The sequence below is a fragment of the Marmota monax genome, unplaced genomic scaffold (assembly GCF_021218885.2).
Source record: "Marmota monax isolate L192 unplaced genomic scaffold, Marmota_monax_Labrador192_F-V1.1 WCK01_AAM20220418_F8-fsc00229, whole genome shotgun sequence".
In the NCBI taxonomy this organism is placed as follows: domain Eukaryota; kingdom Metazoa; phylum Chordata; class Mammalia; order Rodentia; family Sciuridae; genus Marmota; species Marmota monax.
In genome coordinates, this window is record NW_026693707.1 from 1894763 (window position 1) to 1908065 (window position 13303).

The 13303-nt window shown below is 39.2% G+C and overlaps 1 protein-coding gene across 2 annotated transcripts; it reads right to left on the bottom strand.

The window, feature by feature from the left end:
* Nucleotides 1-4748: 4748 nt before the first annotated feature.
* Med7 (mediator complex subunit 7) lies at nucleotides 4749-10844 on the bottom strand. 2 transcript variants are annotated; one of them, XM_046459939.2, is made up of 2 exons: nucleotides 10750-10844; nucleotides 4749-6704 (listed from the first exon to the last, which is right to left on the bottom strand). In XM_046459939.2, the coding sequence occupies exon 2, from the start codon at nucleotides 6685-6687 to the stop codon at nucleotides 5986-5988; it is 702 nt and encodes a 233-aa protein (XP_046315895.1). In that variant the 5' UTR covers nucleotides 6688-6704; nucleotides 10750-10844; the 3' UTR covers nucleotides 4749-5985. The 2 variants fall into 2 exon arrangements, with proteins under 2 accessions (XP_046315895.1, XP_058440176.1); XM_058584193.1 differs by lacking the exon at nucleotides 10750-10844 and adding an exon at nucleotides 10437-10593.
* Nucleotides 10845-13303: the final 2459 nt, after the last annotated feature.

Here is a 13303-nt window from a genome sequence, read left to right on the forward strand (position 1 = left end):
ACTTGCCAGTAAAGCTATTTGAACATGAATTTCTCTTTGTGAGAAAATGACTACTGATTTGTTTTGTTTTTGGTACTGGGGATTGAACCCAGGGGCACTTAACTACTGAGCCACATCCCCAGTCCTTTTCTGGTCTCATTGGATTGCTTAGGGCCTCAGTAAGTTGCTGAGACTGGCTTTGAACTCACAATCCTCCAGCCTCAGCCTCCTGAGCCACTAGGATTACAAGTATGAGGCCCAGCCTGATTCCTTGTTTTAATCATTAGGAAAACTATTCAGGTTATCTATTCTTAAATTAGTACTGATAATTTTTCTAAGAACTAGTCCACTTTCTTTAAGTTTCCAAATGTATTGGGATAAAGTTATCTATAATATTTTCTTCTTTTTTAAACTGTTTCTTCTATTTATAGTAATGCTTCTTTTACATTTCTGCTATTATTTTTGCCTTCCTCTTTTTTCCTTCATCGCTCTCCCTTGTCAGTAGCAGTGACTCAGAGCTCCACTTAAGTCTCTTGGGTATCCTCACAGTCCTTTCAAAATCAGACTTCTTTACAGATGATTAGCAGGTCTGAGATCTGACTATGTTATGTGCTTGGGGGCAAATGAGTTTTAGAAGGAATCAGGTGGAACTTCTCTTTCATTCTTAGCATTACACTATGAGTATCATAATTACCAGTTAAGGAAACTCAGTTTCCATGGAGGTTAGTATGCCAAATCAAAGCTACATAGCTGAAAAACAGGAAGCCCAAATTCTAGCATTCTGTGGTGTTTTCCACTATGATTTCATGGCTACCAACTAGGCATCTAAAGATTTAAATTAATTCTGACATTAACTACTAAGGGTTAGGGTATCGAATATTAGGGTGTCATAAGCAGTGCCCCTGGGCTTCATTTTAGTCTCCTAGAAAACTGGCTACAGCTTCTTAAACCTGACAGAAGAGTGCCACTCACTGGTAACCTCATCACATTGCAATTTGAAACCAAAATGTCAATGGTAAGCAAAAGACCAGTGAAAATACAGTATACTTGTATCAAAACATCACAATACACCCCATAAATATGTACGATTATTTGCCAATTAAAAATAAAACTTTAAGAAGCACTAGTAAGGAAGTTATTAACTGATCTTCAATAGCTTTCCAAGTACTGTTCCAGGAACTATGTTAAGTGCTTTGTAGCCATTCTCATTTGATTCTTAGAACAATCCACAGGGCATAACATATTTACTAACTGGACTGTTACCAAAATAGTTGACTGATTCCTGACTTAGATTAGGAAGATTAGAACTATAAGGACAGCATATCTTTAAGATATAGAAGTCTGAGAATAAGACATGAATTCTTTAATATACAAGAAGGGAACTCATAAATTCCACTTAAAATGTTTCTCTTTCAGTTTGGTATCATGTCATATTTACAAATTTGATCGTTACGGTTAACATATTGGATTCCACTCTTGGTTTCTCTACTTACTTACCTATGATTTAGTAGCAGTGTGATGAAACAAGAGAGGTAAATTAAAATGGAGGGTGACTACCTAGGCTTTGAAACGGCAATGCCTTCTTTCTGTTTCTGTGACTTTGGATAAATTACACAACCTTTCTGAGCCTCCACTTCCTCATCTGTAAAATGAGTGTAAAAATAATAGTTATTTCATTGTGTTGACTCGGGGATAATAAAAACTCAGTATGTAAATGATTAGAATAGTGTTATCAATGTGCTACATGAATGTTTGCAATTGATTTTTCGTCAGATTTAGAATATATACTCTCCCTTGGCTTTCTACATGCTGTGCCTCTGCCCTCCAACTGCCTCACTTGTTTCTCTAGCTCCACCTTTTCCCTTACAATATTGCAGCCAAAATGGCCTTTCTTTTTTAATTCCTGAAACTTCCATTCAATATTTCTTATTGGTTCTTTTTAGTTATATATAATATTAGGATTCACTGGCATAATTATAAAAGCATAGAATATAATTTATTCTAATTCAGTCCCCAGTACTTCCTCTTTCCTTTCTTTCCCCTCCTCCCTCCCCTATGATCTCATCCCTCTACAGATTTTTCTGCTATTTATAGTTGTTTTTTTAATTAGTGTCTTATGGATATACATGATGGCATGACAGCGAGATTCACTGTAGTATACTGGCAAGGATGTGGGGAAAAAGGTCTACTCATACATTTTTGGTGGGACAGCAAACTAATCATCTTCAAAACTTAACTCATTTGTTTTATTATCTTTCTTTCATTTTTCTTTCCCTTCCCCACTCATCCAATACTAGTATTAGGCATATACAGGACAATAATAAGTATTCATCAAATGAATACAGGGAATGAATGAATAATCAGGGGGAAACCACTCTCACGACAGATATTTGTACAATTTGTTTATTTTTGCTATGTTTTAGTCAGTGTTTTTTGCTTCTGTGACTAAAAAACCTGACAAGAACAATTTTAAGAAAGAAAAGTTTATTTGGGGGCTCACAGTTTCAGAGGTCTGTCCACAGATAGCTGGCTCCATTCCTTGGGGCCTGGGATGAAGCAGAACATCATGGTGTAAGTGTGCAGCTGGGAAAGCAACTGGGGACATGGCATCAAGAGAGCTCCACTCAAAAGCACACCCCCAAGGTCCCATCTCCTTTGGCCACACCCTACTCACCTACAGTTACCAGTTAATCCCTATCAGGGGATTAACACACTGATGAGGTTCAGGATCTCATATCCTAATCATTTCACCTCTAAATCCTCTTGCAATGTGTCACACATGACCTTTGTGGGGACACCTAATATCTAAATCATAACATGCCATCAAAGTTTACATGTGCTTACTTTGTAGTGAATATGTACCAGTATCATCAGTATTATACCTTCCTTTATCTGAGAAACAGACTGCTTCTTCCATACGTGGACATTAGTGGGGACTGTTAAATCCTTACAGGATTTGGGTCTCAACACATTGACTTAGCTAAAATCAGATATGCAATCCCCTAATTCTTCATGCCTAGTTAACTAGCCTCTATTCAATCAACCTCTTTAAAAAGACAGGCAAATCCAAGTGACAGACACAGAAGTACAGAAAGAATAGTTCAACATGTGGGGTTTCTTTTTGGTGGCTGGAATCCAGGGTTTTGCCCACGCTAGGAAAGCATTCTACTACTGGGCTGCATCCTGTCCCTTTTTATTTTATTTACTTTTTGAGATGCTGGGAATTAAACCTAGGATCTCTCACTTGTTATGCAAGCACTGCACCACTGAGCTACATCCCCAAACCCCTTTTGAAACAGGGTCTAAGAGTTAATGTCAGGTTCTGTGTATTGCAAAATAAGATCCTCCAGAGTTCTAAAGATTACCCATGATATTTTAACTCCTCAATCCCCTCCCCATGCACATATTCAACTAGCTGTTGTAATTCATAACGATGATTCCCTGCATTTTATATACAAGAATTTCAGAAGTAGCCAAAAACTGGTTTTGTACCTCAGTGCAAGACCCTCCCCCCCAAGGTTATTAAGACAAAATTTTCTTTGGGGAGTTGTTCAATTGCTAGAAAATTTTCATCTTGCTTCCTAACTAGGGGATCAGAGGATATGCCTCACTTTGATTAAAGTTTAAGAGACCTAAATTGTGTTATCTGCAATCTCTGGTGCCCAAAGGTCTGTATCAAATACATACCAGAAAGTAGCTACCTAATAAAGAAGTGTCTACTTGAAAATCCTACAAAGCTGGTTTATGAAGGCAAAGGTAGTATATTTCTCAGACAATTGCCTGTACATTTTTTTTAAATTTATTTAGTTACAGATGAACACACAGTATATTTATTTTTATGGGGTGCTGAGGATCGAACCCAGCGCCTCACATATACGAGGCAAGCACTTTCCCACTGAGCTACAGCCCCAGCCCATCTGTACATTTTAAACTGAACTTTTCCAGCTCCAAGGCCAATGAAATCTTGGTGTAGCAAATCCTCTGCTACGTGAAACTCACTAAAGGAAGAATCAAAAGTGGACATTAGGAAAATTGCATTATCTTTCTATCTTGTGCATCAGAATCACATGGAAGGCTTGTTAAAAAACAGAGTACAGGACGCTACCCCTAGAGTTTCTGGTTCAGAAGATCTGGAGTGGGGATGATACTTAGAAAGCTCAGTTCTTTTCCCCAATGCCCATACAGTAAGTAACAAGGACAAGATTTTAAGAAAAGGGAAGAAGTAGTTTTATTGCTTTGCTAGCAAAGGAGAAACAGGAAATTCCCTTCCCACAGGCTTTGATTCTATCAGGGGAAATGGTGGGCTTTTAATGAGGGGATACAAAGGCTACACTCAGGTCATAACATAATTGCAGACTTGAGAGCCATTTCTCAGTCCCACTGATGCCAGCCCTGAAATCTGGAATCTTTAATTCTTATGGTCATGAGCAGAACACACAACTTCAGCCTAGGACAGAAGAAAGTTATCTTGCTTTCTCCTATGGTTAGCAAAGGGGAGAGGGAGAGGAGTGGGGGAAAGTATCAGTTTAAAAATAAATCGCAGTGGCAGAGTAGCAAGGGTTAGCCAAAGCATGAAGTGGACTCGTTACAGGGCTAAGAATTTTCATCTCTAAAAAGTTCTTGATGAGGTGAATCTGTAGGTCCAGGACCACATTTTGAGAGGTATTGGCCTATATTACAAAAATGCCAGGCAGGCATCCTCAGATATCAGGCTGCCTCTCCACCTTGGTGGAAGAAGGGTAGGGTGAAAGGAGAAAAAAATACAGAAATAAAATCTTAAAACAAATTTATTTCTTGCTCACAAAAAAATTGAATTAGGTGGGAAAGATGTGGGAGTTAATGAAAGGAAAAACTAGATCTCACAATCATACAAAGTCCAAACTGACAATCTTTGCCATCTTCAAATGGCTTCCAGTCTAGTTATCTTGAGTATGCCCATCTAAATAGCAGATGGTAGGAAAAGGAGGACCACACAAGAAATTTTAACAGGACTCACCTGGATTCCTACTGTCCAGAACTTAATTACATAGTCTCCACATAGATGCATGGCCCTGAATGGGTAAATGTGGTCCCTTGCTGGGCAGCCATATCTAAGTAATCTCAAAAATAAGTAAACATTTTTGACAGATATCTAGCAGTCTCTGCCAGCAAACCCTTTTTCCATTGCAGGCTTCCAGCCTTAAGCAAGCCTGAGCTCAGATTTAAAGGAAATGGGTACTTAACTACATAGACATATTAATTACTAAAATGAATGCATGCAACTAAAATAAGAAAGGGCTGGCCACAATGGCACATGCCTGTAATTCCAGAAGCTCAGGAGGCCGAAGGCAGGAGGATTTTAAGTTCAATGCCAGCCTCAGCAATTTAGCAAGACTCTGTCTCAAAATAAAACATAAAAAGGGCTGGGGATGTGGCTCAATGGTTAAGAGTCCCTGGGTTCAATCCCCAGTACCAAAAAAATAGAAAAGAAAAGAAAGGACTTACTGATTAAATAATTGGAAAAATAACACAACTTATAAAATCCCCACCTCAACATTCCATGCAGGTTAGGGAGAAGAAGCTGAGATAGTGAGTCTACAGGAAAAGGTATGAGAAAAAGTTCTGTTTTTTAATTCTACTGGGTTCCTTTCTCAACATGCTTTTTGGAGATTAAGTCTAAACACTTTGTACTTTCATTATTCAAGCATATGATAAAATTGTTTTTCAAGGATGACAGCTTGCTAGTATTAAGAATATCTTCAAAATTTTACTGCAACTCCAAAAATCAGAATATCCCACACAACAGCAAACACTTTGCATTTTAAGGTGATTATTTTTAATACAGGTGTACTCATTCACCTACGCTTGTTACACAGTGAAATTCTGCCTATGGCATCTCATCATTGAAAAACTGGAGTCAAGAAAAACAAATTCCTTTATATTTTAGTTATACCTGTTTTAAGACTGTCCAAAAGAGAGGAATATATGATGCTATTTAACAAAATAAAAAAAGAAGAAAAATACCCTTCATGGTCTTTCATTCATTTCGTCAATTAGAACACACAAAGCAGCATCTTTCTCTATAATCTGGTCCCTTCTATGAACTGAATTTTCTCTCTGTTGTTCATTCTGTCCAGTACAATTATTGCTATCATCAGCATCCATTGGCTCAGTTTTTACTCTCATTCCTGCTTCAGAATGAGGTAAATCATCAGGCAAGGAAGCCAAACAATTTTGAATCATCTCAATTACTCGTTCCAGGTGCTTCTGAAACCTCTCAGCTGTTTCAAGCCGTTGACGTTTCTGGACCTCCATCATGACTCTCAAGGTCTCTCTTGCTTGGTGGGGTCGATATTCATTTATAAGATGATGCACATGTACAAATAGCAGTTTAAGATCTTCTAGCTTCTCTTCCCGTTTTATACTCCCAGGGCTCCTTATCAAGATATCTAAAAGGTCCAAGAAATTAATAAGGATAGACATATTGAGTTTTCTCAGTTCCTTCTTGTGATCAAACTGCATAGGATGAAGGCGTTCAATGCCCTGACTTTCCAAAGGGCGGATGATAAGGTCATCACACTGGAACTGGTTGCCAAACATCATATAACTGTCTTTAATTGGAGGAGGTGGCTTGGGAGCTAAGCCCTCCTGAATATTTTCATCTGTATATTCCTTGATGTACTGCATCGGGGGTGGTGGAAGTGCACTCACTTGTTGTGGTTCACCCATTGTGAAAGATCAAGAACCTACAGAAACAGACCAAAGATTTAGAACAGAGCTACAAATCAAACCTGTCAATACATTAGTAAATGTAGAATAATATTTTTGGTACCAGGGATTGAACACAGGGGGCACTTAACCACTGAGTCACATCCCCAGCCCATTTTTTATATTTTATTTAGAGATCCAGGTCTCAGTGAGTTACTTAGGGCCTCTCTAAGTTGTTGAGGCTGGCTTTGAACCCCCGATCTTCCTGTCTCAGCTTCCCAAGCTGCTGGAATTATAGGGTGGAGGCAGAATATTTTCTTCCTTCTTCTGACTTTGGTGTGTCCTTAGTTTATTAACATTTACAATAAGCAAAGGATACTGTTTTTTCCTAATTAAGCATTGTATCATCAACCATGCACACATGCTCTTTCTTTCCTTAATACTTCCATCAGCATTAAAAAATATTGTAGCATCTTTTTATCTACAAAGAAAATCTGGATTCCAAACCCCTCATTAGTTACCCTCCATTTCTCTACTCTTTTTCCATAGCCAAAGTACACATGCTGTCTCCCGTTGTTATCACAATCACTTTTGTTTTCTATTATAGATTCGATTTCAAAAGCAATACTAATAAACAGTTTGACAAATTAACATTGCTAAATTTCAGACTCTTGATGTTATCCAAGGTTCTTGGAGTAAATGATAACCCAATTTTATATCCTACTGTACCCCACAATTTTATATGGCCACATCAACTTTCTTACTTAAATTTCAACATCAAACTCAAGCTAAGTAACTTTTTAGGTCACAATAACCTTAATAACTTACTCATTCCACTTTAAGGGTAGGTATATCATCTAATAAGATTCCCAAGTGCTCTTTTAGACTAATCTTATCAAATTCAAGATAAAGCATCCTCTAAGATTAAGTAGGGCAAGTAACATACTAGTAGCAGTGCTGTTCTTGGAATTTGTGGGAAACTGACGGTAACTGTGAAGCAGCTCTAGGTTTCCACCAAACCAGAGTGGAGCAGAGAATATTGCCAGAATCAAGGGTGCAATAGTCATGAACAATATGAGTTACCAACTCAATATGACTATACCAATAGACAATGCATTTCTTTACCAGTACATACTTCCCCTCTTTTCTCAGCTTCTCTGACCTCAACATTCATGTTTTCCACCTATGTCCCTGGCCACTCAGTTGCCTCTGTCTTTCCTTCTCTACCCAAACTTTAATCTCTATCAAAACTCTTCTCACAGCTATCAAGATTTCAAACATTCTATTATTCCGTAGATATTAGAATATTCCCCCTGGCACATGCCTGTAATCCCAGTGACATGGGATGCTGAGACAGGAGGATTCCAAGTTCAAGACCAGCTTCAGTAACTTAACCAGGTCCTAAGCAACTTAGTGAGACCCTGTCTCAAAAAATAAAAAGAGCTGGAGATCTGACTCAGTCATAAAGCAACTCTGGGGTCAATAACTAGTACCAAAAAAAAAAAAAAAACAACAACAAAAAAAAAAACAACAGATCTTAGAATTTCTCCTATGTAGTAGGCTCTGGATTTCAGTAATGGGTCCCAGTCTTCTCTTAGTTTTTCAGGGTAGTCATTCCAATTCATAGCAGCAAGGCCTATTTCAAGCCTCACAGTAAAAGCCACATCAATTATGATCACTGCATAATTCCTTTAGGTTCTTATGCCAGTACCACCCAAGAAACTATGGGGAAATTCACCTAGACAACTAATGAAAAAGGATTCACACATTTAATCTGGCAGTACCAAAATTTTAAATGCTGATATTCTTTGAATCAATAATTCCATTTTTAGAAATTAATCCCATAAAAATCCTGCTACAAGCACACAAAGACGTACACAAGGACGTTTAATGCAGTATTGTCTGAATCGAGTAGAAAAATTGGAAATAATCTATTCCTTCATTGATATGATGGCTGAATAAAAATGTCTACATAACCATTAAGAAAACATGGATAGAAGGTTGTTTATGAAAACATGTATCATTTCAACTGTTCATAATACAGTTTACTTGCAAACAGTTATAACTGACTTTTCCAACTTACAGATTTACAGAAAAGCTGTATTCTAAATGTCTTGCGGGGGGGGGGGGGGTGGTGTAGAAATCCAACTCATGGCCTTTCCAAGATAGGCAAGCACTGTACACACTAAGCTACAACCCTTTTTTTTTTTTTTTTGGTACCAGGGATTGAACCCAGGAGCACTTAACCACTGATTCACAGGGGTTATTTTTTTTATTTTGAGACAGGTCTTGCTAAGTTACTAAGTGCCTCACTAAATTGTTGAGGCTGGCCCAAACTTGCAATTCTACCGTCTCAGACCCCTGAATATCTGGGATTATAGGCCAGGGCCACTGCATTCTTTACATCTTCCACTCACTTGCTTTACTGGTTTCTCATCTTTTTATACCCAAACACTAAAACAAGAATGTTCTCTTATAACCAGAGTACAATAACTAAAGCCACACAATTACTGAACTGGTTCTTAAAATTTTAGGGCTGGGGTTGCAGCTCAGTGGAAAAGTGCTGCCTAACATGTGTGAGGCACTGGGTTTGATCCTCAGCACCACATTAAAAAAAAAAAAAATTTAACAAATAAAATAAAAGCATTCTATCCATCTACAACTACAAAAAACAAACAATTTAGACAGCCCAAGTTTTACCACTCAAACCTTTTTAGGTTGGGAGTTCTGTGCTTCCTTACAAATGTGCATCATTGCAGTTATCATTGGAAGGGCCAAATATAAGACGAGTACCATCATTAATGTAATCTTTACAACAATTCTTCCAATTAAAAACTATTACCAAGTTCATTTTAGAGATGAGGATCCCAAGTCTTAATGTAGGGAAGTGTTTACATCAGATCAAAAGGCCAGTAAATGGTACAATGAGAATTCTTAATCCCAGGTCCTTTCAGCTCCAAAGTACAAACTCTTGTGGGGGAGGCAGGGGAGGGAAAAAGGGCATGGGACTGTCTAAACCATACAAGTACTTCACATATTACTGAAATTAAATTCCACCCCCCACCCCTAGGGTGATGCCTCAAGCCTATAATCCTAGTGACTCTCAGCCCAGGCCCTAAGCAATTTAACGAAACTGAGTCTCATAATTCAAAAAAGGTGGGGGCGAGGAAATGGTCCTGTGGTTAAGTGCTTTTGGGTCCTGTCCCCAGTACAAAAAACTTTAAAAAATAAATAAATAACTTTTCTCTATCACCTCTTTAGAGTCAACTGTTCAAAACCCATGGAGATGTTATTTTAGTAAAACCAGCACCAACTAGTCGGTTCTCAGACTCAAACCTAGTGCTTGCTGGGGGAGTCTTCATCAAAAAAAGAAAAGTACTCCAGGATCCCACCCTTGGAGATTTGATTAACTTGGAGATTTGATTGACCCCTCGGTATGTCATTTTGTTGTTGTTTGCAATGGGGCGTGACCCCAGGCCAGGGATGCTCCAGCACTGGGCCACATCCCCAGTTACTTTGAGACCAGGTCTCCCCTAAATTGACCAACCTGGCCTCGAACTTGCTCCCCTCCCGCCTCCGCCTCCCGAGTTGCTGGGATTACCGGGTGCACCACCAAAGCCCAGCCCTGCAGGTCCATTTTAAAACCTCGCGGGATGAATCTGAGGGTCAGTTTGGGGCTCTACCCCTCCGCGGAAACCCCCATTAACTCGGCTCGTTTCACAACTGCTCCCAGAAGGAGGGATGGCCATGGTCATTCTCACTGTACAGACCGTAAAAGAGGACAAGTGACTCGCCAAGGCCACACGGCTGAGAACCAGTGGCTGGGGATCCGAGCCCGAGGCTCCCCGCCTGGATTCGGGCTCGTCGGCCCGGGGGCCGAGAGCACCTTCGCCGGGCTGCCCACCCAGAGCCTCAGAGCTGCGGGGAGGACATGCTTTCGCAACGCGTGAGGAAAGCGAGGCAGCGCCTCCGAGGCCGAAGTTAGCCAGGTCTGCCGGCACCCAGCCCGGCCTAGAAGAAGCGGCGGGGTCCGGAAGGAAAACTGCAAGAAGACCGAAGGCCCACGCCTTGCCGCCCACTCACCTCAGCTCTTGGTTTACTCAAGCAGCCGCCTCCGCCACCCCAGCAGAAATCCGACTTCCGGTCTCCTTCTCAGGAAGAAGGCGCTGATGCTGTCCTTTGATTGGCTGCAAAGACTGTCCTTTAATGGAGTCCCTAGTCCCGCCCCAGACATTGCCTTGCTACGGCGTCTGCGCATTACCCTCTGCCCCCGCCATCTCCGCTTTGCGTCGCCCAGCAGTGCTCTGTGTTTGGCAAGGTAGAAACCTGCCAGGTGTGGGGAGTATTTCTTTGTGCTTTCGTCAGCAAAAGTAGTATTTCCTTTTTTTTCCGCCTTTGAAATTTAGCACTTAAAATTAAGACATTCGTTTGATTTACATAGAAAATATAAAGACAGGTATTTTAAAAAAAAAATTTTAACGCTAACCCACTGTCAAAAATAATGTTTAAACAATGAAATTGGACTGTGTGTGAGATATATACTCATAGATATATTTATCTGACCGATCTATAGGTAGATAAATACTGGAAGTATATGTGAACCTGATTGGGAACCAGTAATATTTTCTAAATCTCCATTTCTATTTTATTACTATTATTTTTAGTGGTAGATGGACACAATGCCTTTTTTTTTTAAGTTGTTTTTATGTGGTGTTGAGGATCGAACCCAGTGCCTCACACGTGCTAGGCAAGCTCTGTACCACAAAGCTACAGCCCCAGCCCTGAATCTCCATTTCTTAACTATCCATTAACTTTTATTTTCATTTAGGAATTCAGGGATCTCTTTTATATTTCCAGCCCACAAATTATCAAGTGAAAAAAAAAAACTGATGTAAATGTTTCTTTGGGGGCTTATTTTCATGAGAAGTATGTCACAAATTTCTGAATTTGTGGAAGTCAAAGCATGTTACACATAAACAATAAAATTGTTAATTCTGATAAAAGTGCTCAACTATATCTCTTTAGAAATAAGATTCTTTGGTTTTGTTTTTTAAAAGCTTTTTATGAAGAATTCCAAGTGTAAGCAGAAGTAGAGAGTAAAGAATACCCATCACCCAACTTCAGTTATCTGCTCATCGACCTCATTTCATTTCTGTTTCAGCCTGATTTTCTAAAAGGTTAGGACATTTTTTCATATAACCATAGAATCATTCTTATTTTAAAATAAATGAATAATTCTTCTTTATTATCAACTATCACATTTGTATTTGCATTTCAGTTATCTCAGGTTCCAAAGAAGTTCTTTGTGTTTCAATTAGCTAATGTGTCTTTTAATTACCTTTGCTCTGTAGGTTCCTCCCCATCTCAATAACCACACACCCTAATCCCCCAGCCAACATCAAGTATTTTGGTAAAGAAATTTTATCCACTTTTGAGCCTGCCCCAATCAGGCTTTTTTCTCCACTCCTGACACCTATGTATCCTATACCAGTGACTTCCAGTGGTCATTTGCAGTCCTCATTTCACTCCCAGCTGTCAGTAGCACTTGGCACATTTGCCCTAGGACTCAGTTCTCAAGCTGCTTCTCAGCCAGATATAATCCAGGCCATAACATCCAAGTGATGACATGCAGGCTGTGGAACACTGTGCCCATCAGACTCCTGTATCCAAAGGTATTAGACATCTTTACCCAGTGGCATTTAACTCATTTGCAAAGGCAGAAATCTAAAGAGTTGTCTTTTCCTCTCAATATTCCATTGAAACTGCTGTAACAGCCTTTTGTTTTACTTCAATTTTACAACAAGTCAAGTCTCACATAGGACTAATTTTCACCATTCCCACTGCTATGATCCTAGTTCATGTCATTATTCCTTGGCACCTGGACTTTGTGATCTAGCCTCCCAACTAATTTCCTCTCTTCTACTTTTGTCCTTGTGTTTACCACACTCTCTTAAGATGTAAGGTTGAACCTACCATTCCCCTATTCAAAATTCTCCAAAGTTTTCTGTTACATTTAGAATAAAATCTAATGTCCCCACCATAGCCTATATAAGGCCCTACAAAATCTAGTCTTTGGATACCTATCATATTATATTATACCCACCATTTCTTTCCATGCTTACTCTTCTCCAACTTCACTGGCTTTCTTTCTTTCCCAGGAAATGGCAAGCACATTCCTGCCTCTGGGCCACTGCATTTGCCTGGAACTCTCTTTCCATAGATATTCACATGCCACACAGTTTAAAACTTATAAATTAAATTTATAAATTACTTAGTTAGGGATTAGAGATATAGCTTGGTGACAGAGCACTTGCCTAGCAAGCATAAGGCCTGGATTTGATCCCCAGCACTAATAAATTAATTAATTAAAACAGTTTGTTTTTGGAATTTTCCATTTGCTATTTTCACACCATGATTGACCAAAGGTAATTGAAACCTTGGAAAGTGAAACCTTAGATAAGTGGGGACAAGTATACAGTCATCATTTTTAAAATGAATTCATAGCATGACTTTGATGGATATAGTCAATTTAGCCAGAGCCCCATTGAGTAAAATTGTTTTTCTCTCAGTTTTTGCTACTGTAATTACACTGTTTGATGAGTATCCCTGTGTATATATGTTTTTGTAATTGTGCATT